Source organism: Salvelinus alpinus, chromosome 15, assembly GCF_045679555.1.
Source record: "Salvelinus alpinus chromosome 15, SLU_Salpinus.1, whole genome shotgun sequence".
Lineage (NCBI taxonomy): Eukaryota > Metazoa > Chordata > Actinopteri > Salmoniformes > Salmonidae > Salvelinus > Salvelinus alpinus.
In genome coordinates, this window is record NC_092100.1 from 15,475,675 (window position 1) to 15,499,302 (window position 23,628).

Below are 23,628 nucleotides of genomic sequence, written 5' to 3' on the forward strand. Positions count from 1 at the left end.
TTGCTTAAGCACCATGCAATGCATACAGTCTTGCATGTGATGTAAACATTTGATGCTTTTCTTATCATAATTGCCATGTTATGTTTAACATTTGCCCATTGACACAAATGCTTTGAATGTGAAATCATCATAGATGTAATGGCGATTGCTAAGGAAGTTTGACATACTGTATGTTGATGTGTCCATACTGTTTGTTGATGTGTCCATACTGTATGTTGATGTGTCCATACTGTATGTTGATGCGTCCATACTGTATGTTGATAATTCCATACTGTATGTTGATGCGTCCGAGCCAATGTCGTTCAATAACTGGATGGTTACATTGTGTGGTGACCTGGATTACAGGAAGTTAGTTTTAATGCGATTTAAAACAATATACTTTCAGACATGTCTAATCATGGCTCAAGAGCTTTGTTGGAGTCCTATGATGTCATTTCAGAGACCATAAATTGGTAAAAACGATACTGTGCAACAGCTATCGAAATTACAGTACTTTGTCACCTCACCTGGTCGGTTTTTAGCCTGCCAGGATTCACCATGAAACAACCCGTCGTAGAGAAGAACTCTGGTGCTTGGTATTTTCCTAGCTTAAGATTGCGAGTCACGATTTGGCTCTGAGTGAGCTATGATAGTGGTTGTGTGTTATCTTGTTAGGTGACACCTGGGGTGCAATCTCTTGGCAAAGTAGCGCTGTTGAAGTAGCTCACACTGGGGGCTTGATAGGGCCTCAGCTGTTGGCTGTTTGATTGTGGAAAGGTCAAGCAGTGCTTTGTGGAGGCATCTCATGGGCCCCCTGTTTGGAGGATGGGAACGTAGGAGAGACACTTCAACGGAAAGAAAACAGAGATGAGGACTGTTAGAGGAGAAGAAAGTGCAGGAGCAAAGGATAAGTAATCAGTCTGTGTTTTTTCATTAAGAGTTCCCCAATGAACTTCAATGTCCTGCTGCTATAAAATGGTGATTCTACTTCATCTGGTAATTGGCCAAGAGGGGGGTATCTTTATATCTTTGGTGTTTGTTTACCACTTTCTCCAGGCTTGCCAATTCATGTTCTTCTCATGGTTAATGAAGCCACGAACAAGCCTGCTTAGAATGTTATCAATGGACATTTTAAATGTACCTGTGCTGGATGCGCACATTGAGAACATGAGAAGGAAATCTTATCATGGAGAACGGATGAGAGGCCCGCGGTGAAACAGTTGTGCTAGTCGATTAGCATTGCAATACTACAATAACCGGAGACAGCGGAGGGCCATTGAGATTGCTCCATTAGCCCTTAAAAACTGGGTTAATATCCTCCAACTGTGATTACTATTGTGATTACAGGAGTTACATTTGAATGCCAAGGGCCCACGGGGCTGAATCCAAACGTTGGCCTCGATTCAATCAGATTCATGCTAGCCTACACCAGCATAGCTTGTGTTTTGATGGTGTCGGAGGTGGAACTGCATTAGAGCTGTCATCTCCACAAACAGCTTCCGGAATTAAAGCTGTCGTGACCATTGCCATTGGCTGCATGGAGTTGCATTAGTATGCAGCCGTGTTTACAAGTTGGAACACTGGAATGTGTGATGTAATCTACACCTTGATTAGGCTGATAGAAACCCTCATTATTTCCATCAATAATGATTTTCAATTTGACAAGAGCAGCTGCTCACCAATCTGACATCTCCAACGCATTAATACCACCGGCACCAAAACATCAGCTATGCGGGTGTTGGCTATCGCAGGTTAACACTTGATCTGATTGAATCTAGGCCTTGAACTTTGAGCTCGTAACTCACACTTTTGCTTGAGTCATACATGTGTGTATCTTTTGTGAGAGAAAAAATCTAGGCCTCATAAAACAGTTATTATAGAAAAATCTAATTCTCACAGAACCCCACATGAGATGCATTCACAACGTCTATAGGTGGTATGACAAGGTTGCATGAGGGGTAATGGCATGGTCCTTTGGAAATGGTCAATGTAGACGTGACTGTCTTGGGGTGTATTGAAAGTACAAAGCAGAATGTCATGCCTCTGTTCCATTCACTCTCTGCCAACACCATTACCTGGCTGGAGGCTTCAGAAAACAGATAGCAGCGAGAGACACCCAGCTATTTACAGGGTAGAAATGGAAAATACGAGAAATGGTAGAGAAACCCCATGTCAATGCACCCTCAATTATCCCATCTCCCCTTTATCAGTCTCCCCAGGATACCAGTTTCTGCCTCGGCATGAGGTACCTGTAGCATTCACTGCTATCAAACCCCATTTCCTCCACCATCTTTTCTAACAACCACCATTCCAGTCCTTCCCATCTTCTCTGACAGAACAGGAATGGGTCAAATCATGGAGGGACTAGTGCTGGGTATTAGGTAGAGTCAGTCTGCTCTAATGGGGATGCAAGATGACATTGACGGAGAAGGGCAACATCTTACGGGTTCCAACCCGACTTTGGTATTTACTGACGGTTTTTCATGTTTTCTTTACTTTTTTTGTACAAAAAGTTCATACTGTTATCACACATGACCACCAAGCACTTCTGGACATCAGGTAGACAGTGACAGTACTAACCTCGATTTCGACTTCAAATCTAACTTCAACTCCATTCTGTTGTTCATACCGGACCCCATTCATTTGTTTCATGGGCTACCAAAACCCTGCAGGCGTGCCGACATCCTGGTGAGATTAAGATGAAGAGAATATCGTCCCGCACTCCCCTCCGTTCTATTGGCAAATGCCCAGTCACTGGAGAATAAGATGGATTAGATTAATTTGAGATTCTCCTATCAGAGAGACTTGAAAAGCTGCAATATTATATGCCTTACAGAGACGTTGTCACGTTCCTGACCTATTTCTGTTAGTTTGTTGTATGTGTTAGTTGGTCAGGACGTGAGTTTGGGTGGGCATTCTATGTTTTCTGTTTCTATGTTGGTTTAGGGTTGCCTGGTATGGCTCTCAATTAGAGGCAGGTGTTTGGCGTTTCCTCTAATTGAGAGTCATATTTAGGTAGGTTGTTTCACAGTGTTCGTTGTGGGTGGTTGTCTCCTGTGTCAGTGTTTGTCGCACCATACGGGACTGTCTCGGTTTTTGTAGTCTGTTCCTGTTCGTGAGTTCTTCGTGTTTATTGTAAGTTCCATGTCCAGGTCTGTCTACATCGTTTTGTTATTTTGTTAATTATTCAAGTGTATTTCGTTTTCGTGTTTTTCCATCTTTACTTTAATAAATCATTATGTCTTCACAATCCGCTGCATTTTGGTTCAATCCCTGCTCCTCCTCTTCGGATGAAGAGGAGGAGGAAAACCGTTACAGACGTAGCTGGATGACTATATACGTAGAACTCAGTGGTTTCTCCATGCAGCGGCACAATCAGATGAAAGTGGCCTCAGGCAAGTCCAAAAGAGGGGTGTGCATAGACGACATCGTCCCCACAGTGACTATACGAACATATCCAAACCAGGCAATATCCAAATGGGCTAAAGGCTAGAGCTAGCACTTACAAGGAAGAGGACACAGAAATGGACACATACAAGAAAGCATGCTACGACCTCCGACGAGACATCAAACGTGCAAAAGGACAATATAGGAAGAAGGTGGAATCCTATTACACCAGCTCCAACGCTTGTCGTATGAGGCAGGGCTTGCAGACGATAATGGATTACAAAACGTAAACCAAGCCGTGACATGCCCAATGATGCAGAACTCCCAAAGGAATATAACACTGCTTCGAGGAATACAACACCGTGCCTTGCATGAAAGCCCCTGTTGTTCCAGATGACCATGTGATCTCCATCTCTGTGGCCAATGTGAGTAAAACATTTAAACAAGCAAGACAGAATACAAGGGCGTATTCTCAAAGCAAGCACAGACCAGCTGGCAAGTGTCTTCATGGACATTTTCAAACTCTCCTTGTCCCAGTCTGTAATCTCAACATGTTTCAAGCTGACCACCATTGTCCCTGTTCCCAAGAACACCAAGATTATCTGCCTAAATGACTATCGCCCTTTAGCACTCATATCTATAATTAGGAAGTGCTTTGAAAGTCTGGTCATGACACACACCAACACCATCATCCTAGACAACCTGGATCCACTCCAATTCGCATACCGCCCCAACAGATCCGCAGATGATGCAATCTCAATTGCACTGCACACTGCCCTCTCCCACCTGGACAAGAGGGGAAATAACTATGTGAGAATGCTATTCATAGACTACAGCTCAGCGTTCAACACCATAATGCCCTTCAAGCTCATCACAAAGCTGGGGACCTTAGGACCGAACACCTCCCCACATGAAAAAATACTATAGTGTATACTATGGTAGGAATACTATAGTATTCAATGTAGTGTTTACTGTGATATGGTGTAGTATTTACAGTTTACTATAGTGTAAATACTGAAGTAAAAAAAGTGTTGTTTATACTACAGTAATTACTGTAGTGTTTTTATAGACTGTAGTATATTGTAGTATTTACTGTAGTGTTTTTAGGGCATTATTGTATAATTTACAAAAGTGTTTTTTATTTATTATTGTTAACATAGAATTTGGCGGCTTTCTACTTGAGGAAAGCTACTGAAGAAATACTAAAAGAGCACATTTGACAGAATCTGTAGATAGGTAGGTGTTCTAAACGGAGAGTTCAGAGCTTCTGTTCTTTTCTATAACCTGTAGGGAACACAATACAGTGCCTTCGGAAAGTATTCAGACCCCTTGACTTTTTCCACATTTTGTTGTGTTACAACCTTATTTTAAAATGGATTAAATCATTTCCCCTCCTCATGAATCTAAACACAATACCCCATAATGACATCACAATACCCCATAATGACAAAGCAAAAAAAATTTTTTTGAAAACCCCCCCGAAAATATTACATTTCCATAAGTATTCAGACACTTTACTCAGTACTTTGTTGAAGCACCTTTGGCAGCGATTACAGCATCGAGTCTTCTTGGGTATGACGCTACAAGCTTGGCACATCTGTATTTGGGGAGTTTCTCCCATTCTTCTCTGCAGATCCTCTCAAGCTCAACTCCGGGCTCTGGCTGGCCCTCTCAAGGACATTCAGAGGAATATCCCAAAGCCACTCCTGCATTGTCTTGGATGTGTGCTTAGGGTCATTGTCCTGGTGGAAGGTGAACCTTCGGCCCCAGTCTGAGGTCCTGAGCGCTCTGGAGCAGGTTTTCATCAAGGATCTCTCTATACTGCTCCGTTCATCTTTGCCTTGATTCCGACTAGTTTCCTGTCCCTGCCGCTGAAAAACATCCCCACAGCATGATGCTGCCACCACCATGCTTCACCGAAGGGATGGTGCCAGGTTTTCTCCAGATGTGGCGCTTGACGTTCAGGCCAAAGAGTTCAATCTTGTTTTCATCAGACCAGAGAATCTTGTTTCTCATGGTCGGAGTCTTAAAGTGCCTTTTGGCAAACTCCAAACGGGCTGTCATGTGCCTTTTACTGAGGAGTGGCTTCCGTCTGGCCACTCTACCTTAAAGGCCTGATTGGTGGAGTTCTGCAGAGAAGGTTGTCCTTCTGGAAGGATCTCCCATCACCACAGAGGAACTCTAGAGCTCTGTCAGAGTGACCATAGGGTTCTTGGACATATCCCTAACCAAGACCCTTCTCCCCCGATTGCTCCGTTTGGCCGGATGGACAGTTCTAGGAAGAGTCTTGGTGGTTCCAAACTTTTTCCATTTAAGAATGATGGAGGCCACTGTGTTCTTGGGGACATTCAATGCTGCAGAAATTGGTACCCTTCCACAGATCTGTGCCTCAATACAATCCTGTCTCGGAGCTCTACGGACAATTCCTTCGACCTCATGGCTTGGTTTTTGCTCTGAAATGCACTGTCAAATGTGGCACCTTATATAGACAGGTGTGTGCCTTTCCAAATCATGTCCAATCAATTGAATTTACCACAGGTGGACTCCAATCAACTTGTAGAAACATCTCAAGAATGATCACTGGAAACAGGATGTACATGAGCTCAATTTCGAGCCTCATAACAAAGGGTCTGAATATTTATGTAAATAAGGTATTTCTGTTTCTGTAATACATTTGCAAAAATGTCAAAAAAACTGTTTTCGCTTTGTCATTATGGGCTATTGTGTGTAGATTGCTGAGGATATTTCTTTTTTTTTAAATGCATTTTAGAATAAGGCTGTAACATAACATAATTTGAAAATGTCATGGGGTCTAAATACTTTCCAAAGGCACTGTATGAGCTATATTTGGCATGTAGGTTTCTCACTTACGAGTGGCACACACATATGGGGGAGGAGAATAGGTAGGGTATATGCAAATTCAATACTGTAGTTTTTACTAAAGTTAAAATGTAGTGTTTTTACGGACTGTAGTGTACAATTCTGTACTAAGTACTACACTTGATCGAGGGATACTACAGTGTGTATTCTACAGTATTCTATAGTATTCTGTAGCATAGTATTCAACAGTATACTACAGCTTACTACAGAATTCTAGGAAGTACTGTAGTATTCTATAGTGAACTGTAGTATATTTTATGTAGGTCTCTGCAACTGTATCCTGAACTTCCTGACGGGCCGGCCCCAAGTGGTGAAGGTAGGCAACAACACCTCCACTATGCTGACCCTCAACATGGTGGCCTCTCAGGGGTGTCCCCTCCTGTACTCCCTGTTCACCCATGACTGCGTGTCCATGCACAACTCCAACCCCATCATCAAGTTTGCTGATGACACATCACCAACAAACTATCATGGTCCAAGCACACCAAGACAGTCGTAAAGAGGGCACGACAAAACCTATTCCCCCTCAGGAGACTGAAAAGATTTGGGTCCTCAGATCCTGAAAAAGTTCTACAACTGCACCATCGAGAGCATCACCACCTGGTATGGCAACTGCTTGGCCTCCGACCGCAAGGCACTACAGAGGGTAATGCGTACGGCCCAGTACATCACTGGGGCCAAGCTTCCTGCCATCCAGGAACTCTATACCAGGCGGTGTCAGAGGAAGGCCCAAAAAATTGTCAAGGACTCCAGCCACCCTAGTCATAGACTGTTCTCTCTGCTACCGCACAGAAAGCGGTACCGGAGCTCCGAGTCTAGGTCCAAAAGGCTTCTCAACAGCTTCTACCCCCAAGCCATAAGACTGCTGAACAGCTAATCAAATGGCTACCCAGACTATTTGCATTGCCCCTCTTTTTTACGCTGCTGCTATTCTCTGTTTATTATCTATGCATATTGTAACGGCGTTCCTCTCTCTCTTCATACGAAGAGGAGGAGTATTGAGGGAACCAAAGCGCAGCGGGTTGTGAACACATAATATTTATTAAAGACAAGACGAAAACACGAACTTCACTATAAACTAACAAAACAACAAACGGAGTAGACAGACCTGAACGACGAACTTACATTAAACACGAGAACGCACGAACAGGGAAAATAGCCTACACATAAAATGACGATGTACAACACAAACCGAACAGTCCCGTATGGTGCGACAAACACTGACACAGGAGACAACCACCCACAACGAACACTGTGAAACAACCTACCTAAATATGACTCTCAATTAGAGGAACGCCAAACACCTGCCTCTAATTGAGAGCCATACCAGGCAACCCTTAAACCAACATAGAAACAGACAACATAGAATGCCCACCCAAACTCACGTCCTGACCAACTAACACATACAACAAACTAACAGAATTAGGTCAGGAACGTGACATAACCCCCCCCTTAAGGTGCGAACTCCGGGCGCACCAGCAGAAAGTCTAGGGGAGGGTCCGGGTGGGCATCTGACCACGGTGGTGGCTCAGGCTCTGGACGAGGTCCCCACCCCACCATAGTCAATCCCAGCTTACGTTTACCCCTTATCATGACCACCCTCTTATTTCCCCCACCTAATTTAAGGGGCAACACCAAGATACAGGACAGCTCCGGGACAAGGTAGCTCAGGACAGAGAAATAGCTCAGGACAGAGGGATAGCTCAGGATAGAGAGGTAGCTCAGGATAGAGGTAGCTTAGGATAGAGGGGCAACTCCGGACTGAAAGGCAGCTCCGGACAGAGAGACAGCTCTGGACTGATGGGCAGTTCTGGGTAAATAGCCGCTCTGGGCTAAGGGACAGCTCATGACTGGCTGACGACTCTGGACGCTCATGGCTGGCTGACGGCTCTGGACGCTCATGGCTGGCTGACGGCTCTGGACGCTCGATGGCTCGGCTGCACGGCTCTGGACGCTCATGGCTCGCTGACGGCTCTGGACGCTCATGGCTCGCTGACGGCTCTGGACGCTCATGGCTGGCTGACGGCTCTGGACGCTCATGGCTGGCTGACGGCTCTGGACGCTCATGGCTGGCTGACGGCTCTGGACGCTCATGGCTCACTGACGGCTCTGGCAGATCCTGTCTGGTTGGCGGCTCTGGCAGATCCTGTCTGGTTGGCGGCTCTGGCAGATCCTGTCTGGTTGGCGGCTCTGGCAGATCCTGTCTGGTTGGCGGCTCTGGCAGATCCTGTCTGGTTGGCGGCTCTGGCAGATCCTGTCTGACGACTGGCTCTAGCGGCTCCTGACTGACTATCGGCTCTGACGGCTCGGGACAGACGGGCGGCTCTAATGGCTCGGGACAGACGGATGGCTCAGACGGCGCTGGGGAGACGGATGGCTCAGACGGCGCTGGGGAGACGGATGGCTCAGACGGCGCTGGGGAGACGGATGGCTCAGACGGCGCTGCGGAGACGGATGGCTCAGATGGCGCTGCGGAGACGGATGGCTCAGACGGCGCTGCGGAGACGGATGGCTCAGACGGCGCTGCGGAGACGGATGGCTCTGGCTGATCCAGTCTGGCGGAAGGCTCTAGCTGCTCCTGTCTGGCGGAAGGCTCTAGCGGCTCCTGTCTGGCGGAAGGCTCTAGCGGCTCCTGTCTGGCGGAAGGCTCTGTAGGCTCATGGCAGACGGGCGGCTTTGCAGGCTCATGGCAGACGGGCGGCTTTGAAGGCTCAATACCGACGGGCAGTTCATGCGGCGCTTGGCAGACGGACAGTTCAGGCGCCGTTGGGCAGACGGCAGACTCTGGCCGGCTGAGACGCACTGTAGGCCTGGTACGTGGTGCCGGAACTGGAGGCACCGGACTGGAGACACGCACCTTCAGGCTAGTGCGGGGAGCAGGGTCAGGGCACACTGACCTCTCAAAGCGCACTATAGGCCTGGTGCGTGGTACCGGCACTGGTGGCACCGGGCTGAGTGCACGCACCTCAGGACGAGTACGGGGAGAAGGAACAGTGCGTACAGGGCTCTGGAGACGCACAGGAGGCTTAGTGCGTGTTGTCGGAACTGGAGGCACCGAACTGGATACACGCACCATAGGAAAAGTGCGTGGAGGAGGAACAGGGCTCTGGAGACGCACTGGAAACCTGGTGCGTAGTGTAGGCACTGGTGGTACTGGGCTGGGGCGAAAAGGTAGCGCCGGAAATACCGGACCGTGCAGGCCTACTGGCTCTCTTGAGCATTGAGCCTGCCCAACCTTACCTGGTTGAATGCTCCCGGTCGCCCGACCAGTGCGGGGAGGTGGAATAACCCGCACCGGGCTATGTAGGCGAACCGGGGAAACCATGCGTAAGGCAGGTGCCATGTATGCCGGCCTGAGGAGACGCACTGGAGACCAGACGCGTTGAGCCGGCCTCATGACACCTGGCTCAATGCCCAATCTAGCCCTACCAGTGCGGGGAGGTGGAATAACCCGCACCGGGCTATGCACACGTACAGGAGACACCGTGCGCTCTACTGCGTAACACGGTGTCTGCCCGTACTCCCGCTCTCCACGGTTAGCCTGGTAAGTGGGCGCAGGTCTCCTACCTGCCCTTGGCCCACTACCTCTTAGCCTCCGCCCAATAAATTTTTGGGTGGTACTCACGGGCTTTTCGGGCTTCCGTGCTAGACGCGTCCCCTCATAACTCCGGTTCCCTTCTCCGGTTGCCTCTGCTCTCCTCAGTGCCTCCAGCTGTTCCCATGGGAGGCGATCCCTTCCAGCCAGGATCTCCTCCCATGTGTAGCAACCTTTACCGTCCAATACATCGTCCCAAGTCCATTCCTCCTTCTTGCGCTGTCCCTTACTCCGTTTACACGCTGCTTGATTCTGGATTGGTGGGTGGTTCTGTAAAGGCGTTCCTCTCTCTCTTCATACGAAGAGGAGGAGTATTGAGGGAACCAAAGCGCAGCGGGTTGTGAACACATAATATTTATTAAAGACAAGACGAAAACACGAACTTCACTATAAACTAACAAAACAACAAACGGAGTAGACAGACCTGAACGACGAACTTACATTAAACACGAGAACGCACGAACAGGGAAAATAGCCTACACATAAAATGACGATGTACAACACAAACCGAACAGTCCCGTATGGTGCGACAAACACTGACACAGGAGACAACCACCCACAACGAACACTGTGAAACAACCTACCTAAATATGACTCTCAATTAGAGGAACGCCAAACACCTGCCTCTAATTGAGAGCCATACCAGGCAACCCTTAAACCAACATAGAAACAGACAACATAGAATGCCCACCCAAACTCACGTCCTGACCAACTAACACATACAACAAACTAACAGAAATAGGTCAGGAACGTGACACATATTCACTTTAACTCTACCTACATGTACAGTTGAAGTCGGAAGTTTACATACGCCTTAGCCAAATACATTTAAACTCAGTTTTTCACAATTCCTGACATTTAATCCTAGTAAAAATTCCCTGTCTTAGGTCAGTTAAGATCACCACTTTATTTTAAGAATGTGAAATTTCAGAATAATGGTAGAGAGAATGATTTATTTCAGCTTTTATTTCTTTCATCACATTCCCAGTGGGTCAGAAGTTTACATACACTTGATTAGTATTTGGTAGCATTGCCTTTACATTTAACTTGGGTCAACTGTTTCAGGTAGCCTTCCACAAGCTTCCCACAATAAGTTGGGTGAATTTTGGCCCATTCCTCCTGACGGAGCTGGTGTAACCGAGTCAGGTTTGTTGGCCTCCTTGCTCGCACACGCTTTTTCAATTCTTCCCACACATTTTATATAGGATTGAGGTCAGGGCTTTGTGATGGCCACTCCAATACCTTGACTATGTTATGCTTAAGCCATTTTGCCACAACTTTGGAAGTATGCTTGGGGTCATTGTCCATTTGGAAGACCCATTTGCGACCAAGCTTCAACTTCCTGACTGATGTCTTGCTTCAATATATCCACATAATTTTCCTGCCTCATGATGCCGTCTATTTTGTGAAGTGCACCAGTCCCTCCTGCAGTAAATCACCCCCACAACATGATGCTGCCATCCCCGTGCTTTACGGGATGGTGTTCTTCGGCTTGCAAGCATCACCCTTTTTCCTCCAAACATAACGACAGTCATTATGGCCAAACAGTTCTATTTTTGTTTCATCAGACCAGAGGACATTTCTCCAAAATGTACGAACTTTGTCCTCATGTGCAGTTCCAAACCGTAGTCTGGCTTTTTTATGGCGGTTTTGGAGCAGTGGCTTCTTCCTTGCTGAGCGGCCTTTCAAGTTATGTCGATATAGGACTCGTTTTACTGTGGATATAAATACTTTTGTACCTGTTGCCTCCAGCATCTTCACAATGTCTTTTGCTGTTGTTCTGGGATTGATTTGCACTTTTTCGCACCAAAGTACGTTCATCTCTAGGAGACAGAATGCATCTACTACCTGAGCGGTATGATGACTGAGTGGTCCCATGGTGTTTATACTTGCGTACTATTGTTTGTACAGATGAACGTGGTACCTTCAGGCATTTGGAAATTGCTCCCAAGGATGAACCAGACTTGTGGAGGTCTACAATTTGTTTTGACTGATTTATTTTGATTTTCCCATGATGTCAGGTGAAGAGGCACTGAGTTTGAAGGTAGGCCTTGAAATACATCCACAGGTACACCTCCAATTGACTCAAATTATGTCAATTAGCCTATCAGAAGCTTCTAAAGCCATGACATCATTTTCTGGAATTTTCCAAGCTGTTTCAAGGCACCGTCAACTTAGTGTCTTTAAACTTCTGACCCACTGAAATTTTGACACAGTGAATTATAAGTGAAATAACCTTTCTGTAAACAATTTTTGGAAAATTTACTTGTGTCATGCACAAAGTAGATGTCCTAAACGACTTGCAAAACTATAGTTTGTTAACAAGAAATTTGTGGAGTGGTTGAAAAAAGAGTTTTAAGGACTCGAATCTAAGTGTATGTAAACTTCCAACTTCAACTGTATATATTACCTCGACTAACCGGTGCCCCCGCACATTGACTCTGTACCGGTACCCCCTGTATATAGCCTATTGTTATTTTACTGCTGCTCTATAATTATTTGTTACTTTTATTTCTTATTTTTTACTTACCTATTTTTCTTAAACTACATTGTTGGTTAATGGCTTGTAAGTAAGCATTTCACTGTAAGGTCTGTTGTATTCGGCGCATGTGACAAATACAATTTGATTTGATTTGGTAGGTGTGATCACCGACTGCGATGAAACAGCCTACACCGAGGATGTCAGAGACAACAACCTTTCCCTCAACGTCAGTAAGACGTACGAGCTGATCGTGGAATACAGGAGAAAGAGAGGAGAGCACGCCCCCATCAACATCGATGGGGTTATAGTGGAGCAGGTTGAGAGCTTCAAGTTCCTTATTATCCACATCCCTAAGGACTTAACATGGTCCACACACCCTCGCACAGTCGTGAAGAGGGGACGACAGCGCCTCTTCCCCTACAGGAGGCTAAAAAGATTTGGCAATGGCCCTCGGGTCCTCAAAAAGTTATACAACTGCACCATCGAGAGCATATTGTCTGGTTGCATCACCGCTTAGTATGGCAAATGCACCGCCCTCGCTCGCTCGCAAAGCGCTACAGAGGGTGGTACGGACAGCCCAGTACATCAATGGGGCCGAGCTCCCTGTCATCCAGGACCTCTATATAAGGCGGTGTCAGAGGAAGGCCCGAACAATTCTATTCTAAAAGATTCTAGCCACCCAACCCATAGACTGTTCACTCTGCTACCGTCCCGGAAAACAGTACTGGAGCATCAGTTCTTGGGCCAGCAAGCTCCGAGACAGCTTCTACACCCAAGTTGTAAGACTGGTAAATATTTAATTAAATGGTTACCTGGACTATCTGCACTGACCCCATCTTGCAATGACTCTGTGCACACTCACAAGACTATATATACATATACACACTCACTCACACTACACTGACACTCTCACACAAAACTGACACATATTCACATACACTACACTACACACACACACACACACACACACACACACACACACACACACACACACACACACACACACACACACACACACACACACACACACACACACACACACACACACACACACACACACACACACACACTCACACACAAACACACACACACACACACACACACACACACAACATATAGACACAACTCAAACACACATACACACACTTTAACACTCATCATTTGCTGCTGCTCTGTTCTTTATTTTACTCCTATTATTATCTGTCCTGATGTCTAGTCACTTTACCCTGCCTTCATGTACATATCTACCTCAAATACCTTATTATTATCTGTCCTGATGCCTAGTCACTTTAACCTGCCTTCATGTACATATCTACCTCAAATACCTTATTATTATCTATCCTGATGCCTAGTCACTTTAACCTGCCTTCATGTACATATCTACCTCAAATACCTTATTATTATCTATCCTGATGCCTAGTCACTTTAACCTGCCTTCATGTACATATCTACCTCAAATACCTTATTATTATCTATCCTGATGCCTAGTCACTTTAACCTGCCTTCATGTACATATCTACCTCAAATACCTTATTATTATCTGTCCTGATGTCTAGTCACTTTAACCTGCCTTCATGTACATATCTACCTCAAATTTCGGAACCCTTTTTTTAAAGAGTGAAGTCGTTATCATTTAAGGCATTTGAGGGAACTTGAATCACGGCAAAGTATTTATCATTCTATAATCCCTCCAAATGCATTTGCATATTCCTCCAGGACAGCTGATTTCATGAGATATAGAAAGCTCTCTCTTGTCTCTTTGAGAGAGATGAGTCAATCCTACACCAGTCAGAGCAGCTCTTTGGAAAGCGATGATGCAGTGACAGACAGAATCGAGTAAAAAGATTGAGATTTTAAAGCCAAAATCAGAGGCCACTTGTAGTGGAAGTTTTATTTGTTAAATTATTAAACACTGATTGATACATTCCTTAAATGATCTTCCCTCTGATCATTCACTAGAAGTCAATCGTCACAGGTCTGAAAGTCCATTCTTTGATTAAAATAGGTTTTATCCGAGGCTAAATCTTTTTTACTGTCATGCATCAGAGGGAAGAGAATAGTCAGAATCCATCATATTAACCAGGTGTCCATCCAACCTTTTTATGCATGTAAAGTACATTTCGGATATAAAATGTCATGACAGGCCTGATAGAAACAGGCCTGAAGTACATTTGTTGGTAGACTATTCAAATGTCGATAAAACAAAATATGCTAGACAAAGTGGGATCTTTTTGTGTCTGTAAAATTAATTATGCGAGAAATGGCTGTGGAAACGCTTTTATACGCAAATATTGATATAATAAGCATGATATGGGAGTAAAGTTGGGGTCACGTGATGACATGTTGTGTAGTTGTCCTACTACGACTTGGGAAGGCATGCAGTTTATTAGACTACAGATGAAATACATTGAACTTCACCAGGTGGGGATGAGCTTGATGCTCCTTTCCAATACATATAGATGGTTATATTCTGGTGACATGATGATCGATGCCTGGCTGCCGTTTGACAAATAAAACCCATACAACTATTCGGTACATGGGGATTTAACCGCAAAATACATGTCTTATGTGCACTACGTCATCACGCACAGCCTTTTATACACAACAAGTTCATTTGATGAAAACACATCTCTGGTGGGAAAATGCACATATTGTTTTTCTGCAGATTTTAGAATATTTGCATGAAAATCTGTCACCAATTGGATGGAAACCTAGCTACAGATCTTTGGAACAATCTTAAACCACCCCAGCTCTCTGTGAAGTTCCAGTTCTTAAATGCATGAACTGTTGAATGTTCTTTAACAAGTGTCCATTAATAAAAATAAAAAATTGAATCCATAAGCAGACATTATTTTTATCAAATTGGCTTATCAACATTAGACTGCAATTTAGTTTAGGTAAAGACAATGTAAACAACGGCCGAGAGCGCATGTTTGATTGAAACAGCAGTTCTGAATACTTTGATGATGTATTCACTCTGTAGCCTACAGTATAGACATGTCACACTGTAAACCAGAGCTATATCCGCTATAGACAAAAAGATTTATTTGTGTTTTTTCCATTTCCCCCATAGCTTTCCTTTGCCAAAACAAGAACATTTCATATGAAATCCAAACATGTTTTATCCACATTAAAACCAACTAAAAATAAATTGATCTGATAACCACACCATGTTCTTCACCTTTAAAAAAAAGCATTACAGGACTACAAGTACCAGAATGCATTGTGATACAAGCAGGAAAACAACAACAACAATAGCAAACGACTGACTTCTCTGTTTGACTGCAGAGACTGGTACCCTCGTCGCTCTAATATTTGAAGGGTCTACAATATAATTTCATTTCACATATGAATAACTTCTGCTGCCTCTTTCAAAAGTAAAGTAAGAAATAACAGGGAATAAAGTAAAATATAAAAGTTGTATTTTGCTCACTTTTCTCTGAAATGTAGTTTATTTCTGCGTTCATTCGGATGTTCTCGGCCAGCTCTCTGTAAATGGTCGGTCATTACCGGGGAGAGGAGTGTTCTATCACAAAGCCACAACATTACTCTCATACACTTCGGTCCCCCAGTCTTTTTTAGTGAAACGAAAAAGTCCATTTTGTAAAGCGGAAGTGCATCTGAGATTCCAAACTCCCACTGGAGTTTGTTTGGGGCCATTGCCATCCCCTTTAAGTGTACATGGAGGTCTGGCTCCCTTTCCGTCAGCTTTAAGTGTACATGGAGGTCTGGCTCCCTTTCCGTCACCTTTAAGTGTACATGGAGGTCTGGCTCCCTTTCCGTCAGCTTTAAGTGTACATGGAGGTCTGGCTCCCTTTTCGTCAGCTTTAAGTGTTCATGGAGGTCTGGCTCCTTTCCGTCAGCTTTAAGTGTACATGGAGGTCTGGCTCCCTTTCCGTCAGCTTTAAGTGTTCATGGAGGTCTGGCTCCCTTTCCGTCCTCTTTAAATGTACATGGAGGTCTGGCTCCCTTTCCGTCAGCTTTAAGTGTACATGGAGGTCTGGCTCCCTTTCCGTCCTCTTTAAGTGTTCATGGAGGTCTGGCTCCCTTAGTGTTGCACAATACATGGGGATCTCACATTGTCCATTCCCCTCGTGATGACAGGCCCTCAGTCTCCACAATGACCCAGCGGTCAACAGTCTTAGTACTGGGACTCAGACAAGAGGACCTGACATAGCAATGGGCATGTGTCATACAGCGAAAACGTCACGCGGTGAATGCCTCACATTCAGAGCAGGAGAGACAGAGAGAGAGAGAGGGGGCAGAGAATGAGACAGAGAGGGAGACAGATGAGGGGTAGAGAGAGAGAGAGAGAGAGAGAGAGAGAGAAGTGGGGTAGAGAGAGAAGTGGGGTAGAGAGAGAGGGGTAGAGAGAGAGAGGTAGAGAGAGAGTGAGAGAAGAGGGGTAGAGCGAGAGAAGAGGGGTAGAGAGAGATAGAAGAGGGGTAGAGAGAGCGAAGAGGGGTAGAGAGAGAGAGAAGATGGGTAGAGAGAGAAAGAGAGAGCAGGGGTAGAGAGATGAGAGGGGAGTAGAGAGAGAGAGAAGAGGGGGTAGAGAGAGAGAAGATGGGTAGAGAGAGAAAGAGAGAGGAGGGGTAGAGAGATGAGGGGGGAGTAGAGAGAGAGAGAAGAGGGGGTAGAGATAGAGAGAGAGAGAAGAGGGGGTAGAGATAGAGAGAGAGAGAGAAGAGGGGATAGAGATAGAGAGAGAGAGAAGAAGGGGTAGAGAGAGAAAGAGATAAGAGGGGGTAGTGAGAAAGAGAGCACCGCAGCATGAGATGGAGAGACTCATTTTGAATTCAGCACCAGTGGGAAAAAAGGCAATTTTTGAAACGGTTCATTTGTTTGTTTTTACATAACATTTTTTTTTGTATGACAAAAAGATCCTCTTTTAAAAAATCTACACTGCCCTGTCTGTGATGGACCCCCATGGCATGTTTCAGAGGGTCTACACAGAGGTCTATGGCTGCTTACGACCTTGTTGGAGAGCCACGACAGCGCTGTCCCACCCCCCTGTTCTCCCGGTATAAAAGTTAAACAAGTGTCTTTGGCAGATTTACAGAAAAGGTCCTCATCTACTCTGGGACGCTACTGCTAGAAATTGCAAAGATGTTAGAAACTGGTCAGAGACACACAAGAAGAGAGAGAGAGAGACTGGTCAGAGACACACAATGAGAGAGAGAGAGAGAGAGAGAGAGAGAGAGAGAGAGAGAGAGAGAGAGAGAGAGAGAGAGAGAGAGAGAGAGAGAGAGAGAGAGAGAGAGAGAGAGAGAGAGAGAGAGAGAGAGAGAGAGAGAGAGAGAGAGAGAGAGAGAGAGAGAGAGAGAGAGAGAGAGAGAGAGAGAGAGAGAGAGAGACTGGTCAGAGACACACAAGAAGAGAGAGAGAAAGAGAGAGACTGGTCAGAGACACACAAGAGAGAGAGAGAGAGAGAGAGAGAGAGAGAGAGAGAGAGAGAGAGAGAGAGAGAGAGAGAGAGAGAGAGAGAGAGAGAGAGAGAGAGAGAGAGAGAGAGAGAGAGAGAGAGAGAGAGAGAGAGAGAGAGAGAGGGCTGGTCAGAGACACACAAGAAGAGAGAGAGAGAGAGAGAGAGAGAGAGAGAGAGAGAGAGAGAGAGAGAGAGAGAGAGAGAGAGAGAGAGAGAGAGAGAGAGAGAGAGAGAGAGAGAGAGAGAGAGAGAGAGAGAGAGAGAGAGAGAGAGAGAGAGAGACTGGTCAGAGACACACAAGAAGAGAGAGAGAGAGAGAGAGAGAGAGAGACTGGTCAGAGACACAAGAAGAGAGAGAGAACGAGACTGGTCAGAGACACAAGAAGAGAGAGAGAGAGAGAGAGAGAGACTGGTCAGAGACACACAAGAAGAGAGAGAGAGAGAGAGAGAGAGAGACTGGTCAGAGACACACAAGAAGAGAGAGAGAGAGAAACTGGTCAGAGACACACAAGAAGAGAGAGAGAGAGACTGGTCAGAGACACACAAGAAGAGAGAGAGAGAGATAAACTGGTCAGAGACACAAGAAGAGAGAGAGAGCGAGAGACTGGTCAGAGACACAAGAAGAGAGAGAGACTGGTCAGAGACACAAGAAGAGAGAGAGAGAGAGAGAGAGAGAGAGAGAGAGAGAGAGAGAGAGAGAGAGAGACTGGTCAGAGACACACAAGAAGAGAGAGAGAGAGAGAGACTGGTCAGAGATACAAGAAGAGAGAGAGAGAGATAAAGAGAAGGTTCACCTATGATCTATCACCGCAGGAGCCAACGTGACAAAGTAATATACTACTGTATAATACACTGTAACAGAATGGACATGTACAAGTGGGACACTATTGACCATAATCAAAGCACAAAGACTCAAAGAGAAACGCAAACAGTCCGAAGATGAAGATGCACATGAGAGGGTTCTGAAGTGGAGAAGACGTCACTGTCGACCATCCAGACACGTAGGAGGGGAGTTTGTGCTCAGTTCGGTTCAAAACCCCATCAATTTCTTGCACATCCCAGCGCTCCTCTGCAGCTGGGAGGCTGTTTTTGTAAAGACTTTAAGGAACTCGTTCCTGCCTTTAAGGGACTCCTTCTTGTCTTTAAGTGACTCCTTCCTGGTCCCCAGGACTACTCCACTCTATCGCCACCTGGACTTGAGCTGTAGGCTGAGGGTCAGAAGCCAGACGTCATGAAGCAAGGGTTACGCTGAGGAGTTGTAGGGTTCTGAGGGAGGGAGGGGCAGTATGAGTTTACAGTGTCCAGATGGTGCATGTCGAGGGGTGGAGGGTGGAGGATGGAGGGTGCAGGAGAGTGGACTGATATGGGAGGAGGAGAGGACAGGCGTGGGGAGATGGGGTGTGGAGGAGGCATGTCTCCTCTCAGGGGGCAGAGGCGGAAGATTTGATGGGAAGTCGGGTGGGGGGCTGTTTCAAGGGGGGTACGGCCGGCGGGCCCAAGATGCTATGATAAGGACAGGAGAAGCGTGAGCAGCATGGCCAGCATGAGGGAGAGGCAGGGGGCGGCCACGCAACAGCCACCGGTGCTGTCGTCTGTCAGGAAGGGCTCTGGGGACTCATACACTGAGTCATCTGAGAGAGAGAGAGAAAGAGAGAGAGAGAGAGAGAGAGAGAGAGAGAGGGGGGGGGGGTAGGGGGAGATAGACAGGTAGAGGTAGAGAGAGAGAGAGAGAGAGAGAGAGAGAGAGAGAGAGAGAGAGAGAGAGAGAGAGAGAGAGAGAGAGAGAGAGAGAGAGAGAGAGAGGTAGAGAGAGGTAGAGAGAGAGGTAGAGAGAGGTAGAGAGAGAGGTAGAGAGAGATAGAGAGAGAGGTAGAGAGGTAGAGAGAGAGGTAGAGAGGGAGAGAGGTAGAGAGAGAGAGTGAGAGAGGGAGAGAGGTAGAGAGAGAGAGAGGTAGAGAGAGGTAGAGAGAGAGGTAGAGAGAGAGGTAGAGAGGTAGAGAGAGAGAGTGAGAGAGGGAGAGAGGTAGAGAGAGAGAGAGGTTATGCTTCAAACAGGTTACAATCTAATACAGTCAAATCCTTGTGCAGTTTCAATCTGTCTGTATCTGGGCTTTTTTAAAAGCAAACACTGGCAAAGCCTTTTGGTTCTTTTCTTCCCCGTGACCCAGATATGCTCTGTCAATAGTCATACATACACGTGTGATGTTTACACCTCCCACTTTCACTGTCATCTCCAACGTTGACACGGGCAGAGTGAGAAGCACTACATGTTGTTGACAGCTCTTCACTGGGAGACTCGTCTTGAAGACACGAGTCACACCAATAGAGAGACAGACAATCAAACAGTGGGCGGGGCTGACTCAAGGAGAATTGAGGTGTGAGGCTGATGGTGTCTTAAAATGTACTCGGTACTGGCATATTTAATGTTAAAACACGTCAACTCTCTCTCCTTACAGCTGCCATGAGGAGCTCTATTTAACATTACTTTAACAGCTTTCTGATTTTGGAATTCCTGCCTAAATATATAAGAGTTGTCCGTTTCCATTCCGCCAAAATACATTAAAAAAGGGAGGGGGGTTCTGGGAAAAACCAAGGTTAACCCCGGTCTCCCAAACAAGATTAGGATTGGACCCTCTCAGAGCAGATGACAATAAACAGTCACATAGCAGGGGAAACATTTTCTAAGGGTTTGGGCAGAGGCTGGATTGAGGCTAGGTTGTTTTGTATAATAAAGGTCTTTAACAGAAAGGTCCCCACATTCTCCACCATACTGCAATTGTAAATATGCACACACATACAGTGGGGAGAACAAGTATTTGATACACTGCCGATTTTGCAGGTTTTCCTACTTACAAAGCATGTAGAGGTCTGTAATTTTTATCATAGGTACACTTCAACTGTGAGAGACGGAATCTAAAACAAAAATCCAGAAAATCACATTGTATGATTTTTAAGTAATTCATTTGCATTTTATTGCATGACATAAGTATTTGATACATCAGAAAAGCAGAACTTAATATTTGGTACAGAAACCTTTGTTTGCAATTACAGAGATCATACGTTTCCTGTAGTTCTTGACCAGGTTTGCACACACTGCAGCAGGAATTTTGGCCCACTCCTCCATACAGACCTTCTCCAGATCCTTCAGGTTTCGGGGCTGTCGCTGGGCAATACGGACTTTCAGCTCCCTCCAAAGATTTTCTATTGGGTTCAGGTCTGGAGACTGGCTAGGCCACTCCAGGACCTTGAGATGCTTCTTACGGAGCCACTCCTTAGTTGCCCTGGCTGTGTGTTTCGGGTCGTTGTCATGCTGGAAGACCCAGCCACGACCCATCATCAATGCTCTTACTGAGGGAAGGAGGTTGTTGGCTAAGATCTCGCAATACATGGCCCCATCCATCCTCCCCTCAATACGGTGCAGTCGTCCTGTCCCCTTTGCAGAAAAGCATCCCCAAAGAATGATGTTTCCACCTCCATGCTTCACGGTTGGGATGGTGTTCTTGGGGTTGTACTCAACCTTCTTCTTCCTCCAAACACGGCGAGTGGAGTTTAGACCAAAAAGCTCTATTTTTGAATCATCAGACCACATGACCTTCTCCCATTCCTCCTCTGGATCATCCAGATGGTCATTGGCAAACTTCAGACGGGCCTGGACATGCGCCTGCTTGAGCAGGGGGACCTTGTGTGCGCTGCAGGATTTTAATCCATGACGGCGTAGTGTGTTACTAATGGTTTTCTTTGAGACTGTGGTCCCAGCTCTCTTCAGGTCATTGACCAGGTCCTGCCGTGTAGTTCTGGGCTGATCCCTCACCTTCCTCATGATCATTGATGCCCCACGAGGTGAGATCTTGCATGGAGCCCCAGACCGAGGGTGATTGACCATCATCTTGAACTTCTTCTATTTTCTTCTATTTTCTAATAATTGCGCCAACAGTTGTTGACTTCTCACCAAGCTGCTTGCCTATTGTCCTGTAGCCCATCCCAGCCTTGTGCAGGTCTACAATTTTATCCTTGATGTCCTTACACAGCTCTCTGGTCTTGGCCATTGTGGAGAGGTTGGAGTCTGTTTGATTGAGTGTGTGGACAGGTGTCTTTTATACAGGTAACGAGTTCAAACAGGTGCAGTTAATACAGGTAATGAGTGGAGAACAGGAGGGCTTCTTAAAGAAAAACTAACAGGTCTGTGAGAGCCGGAATTCTTACTGGTTGGTAGGTGATCAAATACTTATGTCATGCAATAAAATGCAAATGAATTACTTAAAAATCATACAATGTGATTTTCTGGATTTTTGTTTTAGATTCCGTCTCTCACAGTTGAAGTGTACCTATGATAACAATTACAGACCTCTACATGCTTTGTAAGTAGGAAAACCTGCAAAATCGGCAGTGTATCAAATACTTGTTCTCCCCACTGTATACATATATATATATATATTTCACAATCTCCAACCAACACAGGATCCGTCCGGCCTATGGAAATGCAATTCCCAACTTCCAAGCTAACCCACACCGAAATCTACCTGTGAATTGAGGCGGCAGGTAGCCTAGTGGTTTGAGCGTTGGATTAATAACCGAAAGGTTGCTAGATCGAATCCCGGAGCTGACAAGGTAAAAATCTGTCGTTCTTCCCCTGAACAAGGCAGTTAACCCACTGTTCCTAGGCTGTCATTGAAAATAAGAATTTGTTCTTAACTGACTTGCCTAGTTACATAAAGGTAAAATACATTTTAAAAAATCCTGACTTAATCACGGAATCCAATAAATGCGTATCTCCTCCAGATATTCAGAGAGAGCGGTGCACATTAAAGAGCCAGACCTCGTAATGATGTAAATATAACATTCAACAATCATCAGCCACTGATTGGTCATACACTAGAGTATTCTTTCTGTTTACTTTTAACAGTGTACTATTTATTATAAATGCTAAGGTAATTGAAATGTGCCTATAGCATAGGACTCCCTATAGGATTCATATTTATTACGATGTTTACATACCGTATATAATGTAATTGTATGTTCAAACAATAAAACTTGTGATGCAATTACACTATAACACATAAGGAGCAACAAAAATAACAGACACAAAAATGCTATCATGCTAAAATGCCATGGCAACAAAATAAAACGACAATTGAGACGTTCCATAATAGACAGACTGTATGATTTTCAATGACCATGTCATTGTTTTTTAACTGCCGTGGGAAATTGATCATCTCTAACATGTTTATTCGCAATTATACAGAGATAACGGAACGACACGACCAGTCAGGTTAAACTCCAAGAGAAAATCACCAGTAAATGACACTGTTCCAAATATTGACACAGTAGTGTGAGTTTAATACTGTTCCTTTTCTCCAAAGGCTTTGTACAAACAGCTTAAAATGCCTTCTGTGAGTCAGAAAAGGAACATAATTTTTTGGGGGGGACTGTCTGCCTTCATCGAGCTGCCTTTTAAAGCAACTCGATAAACAAACTGCTGAAATGAAACCTCTCCATTTAAACCCTACAACAATGCACATGGAAAGGCATAGGCCTACAAGAGCACAAAATATACAGCATAAAAAATACAATACATGTAACCCCTATTTTACCAGGTAAATTGACTGAGAACACATTCTCATTTACAGTAACGACCTGGGGAATAGTTACAGGGGAGAGGGGGATGATTAGGTGGCCATGATGGTATGAGGGCCAGATTGGGTCATACCTTGTGAGTACATCCTGACTACTCCATAGTGACCCGTAAGGTTTTGGAACCTAAGCACATTGGATGTGTATAACCTGTCCTCAGGAGATTTACTTCAGCAAATGATCCTTTAAAGAGCAGTGGAGAATGTCACCTCGCACCAACGCTGGTCTGAGGATCCGCCAACTTTA

At 45.3% G+C, this 23,628-nt stretch overlaps 1 protein-coding gene across 1 annotated transcript in view; it reads right to left on the reverse strand.

The window, feature by feature from the left end:
* Window positions 1-17,880: 17,880 nt before the first annotated feature.
* The window catches only part of LOC139540455 (ephrin-A2-like), a 241,046-nt gene continuing 235,298 nt past the window's right edge, over window positions 17,881-23,628 (reverse strand). The window contains exon 4 of the mRNA XM_071344298.1: window positions 17,881-19,382. Within this exon, the coding sequence (XP_071200399.1) occupies window positions 19,255-19,382 (128 nt within the window). The 3' untranslated portion in view covers window positions 17,881-19,254. The remainder of the gene's footprint in view (window positions 19,383-23,628) is intronic.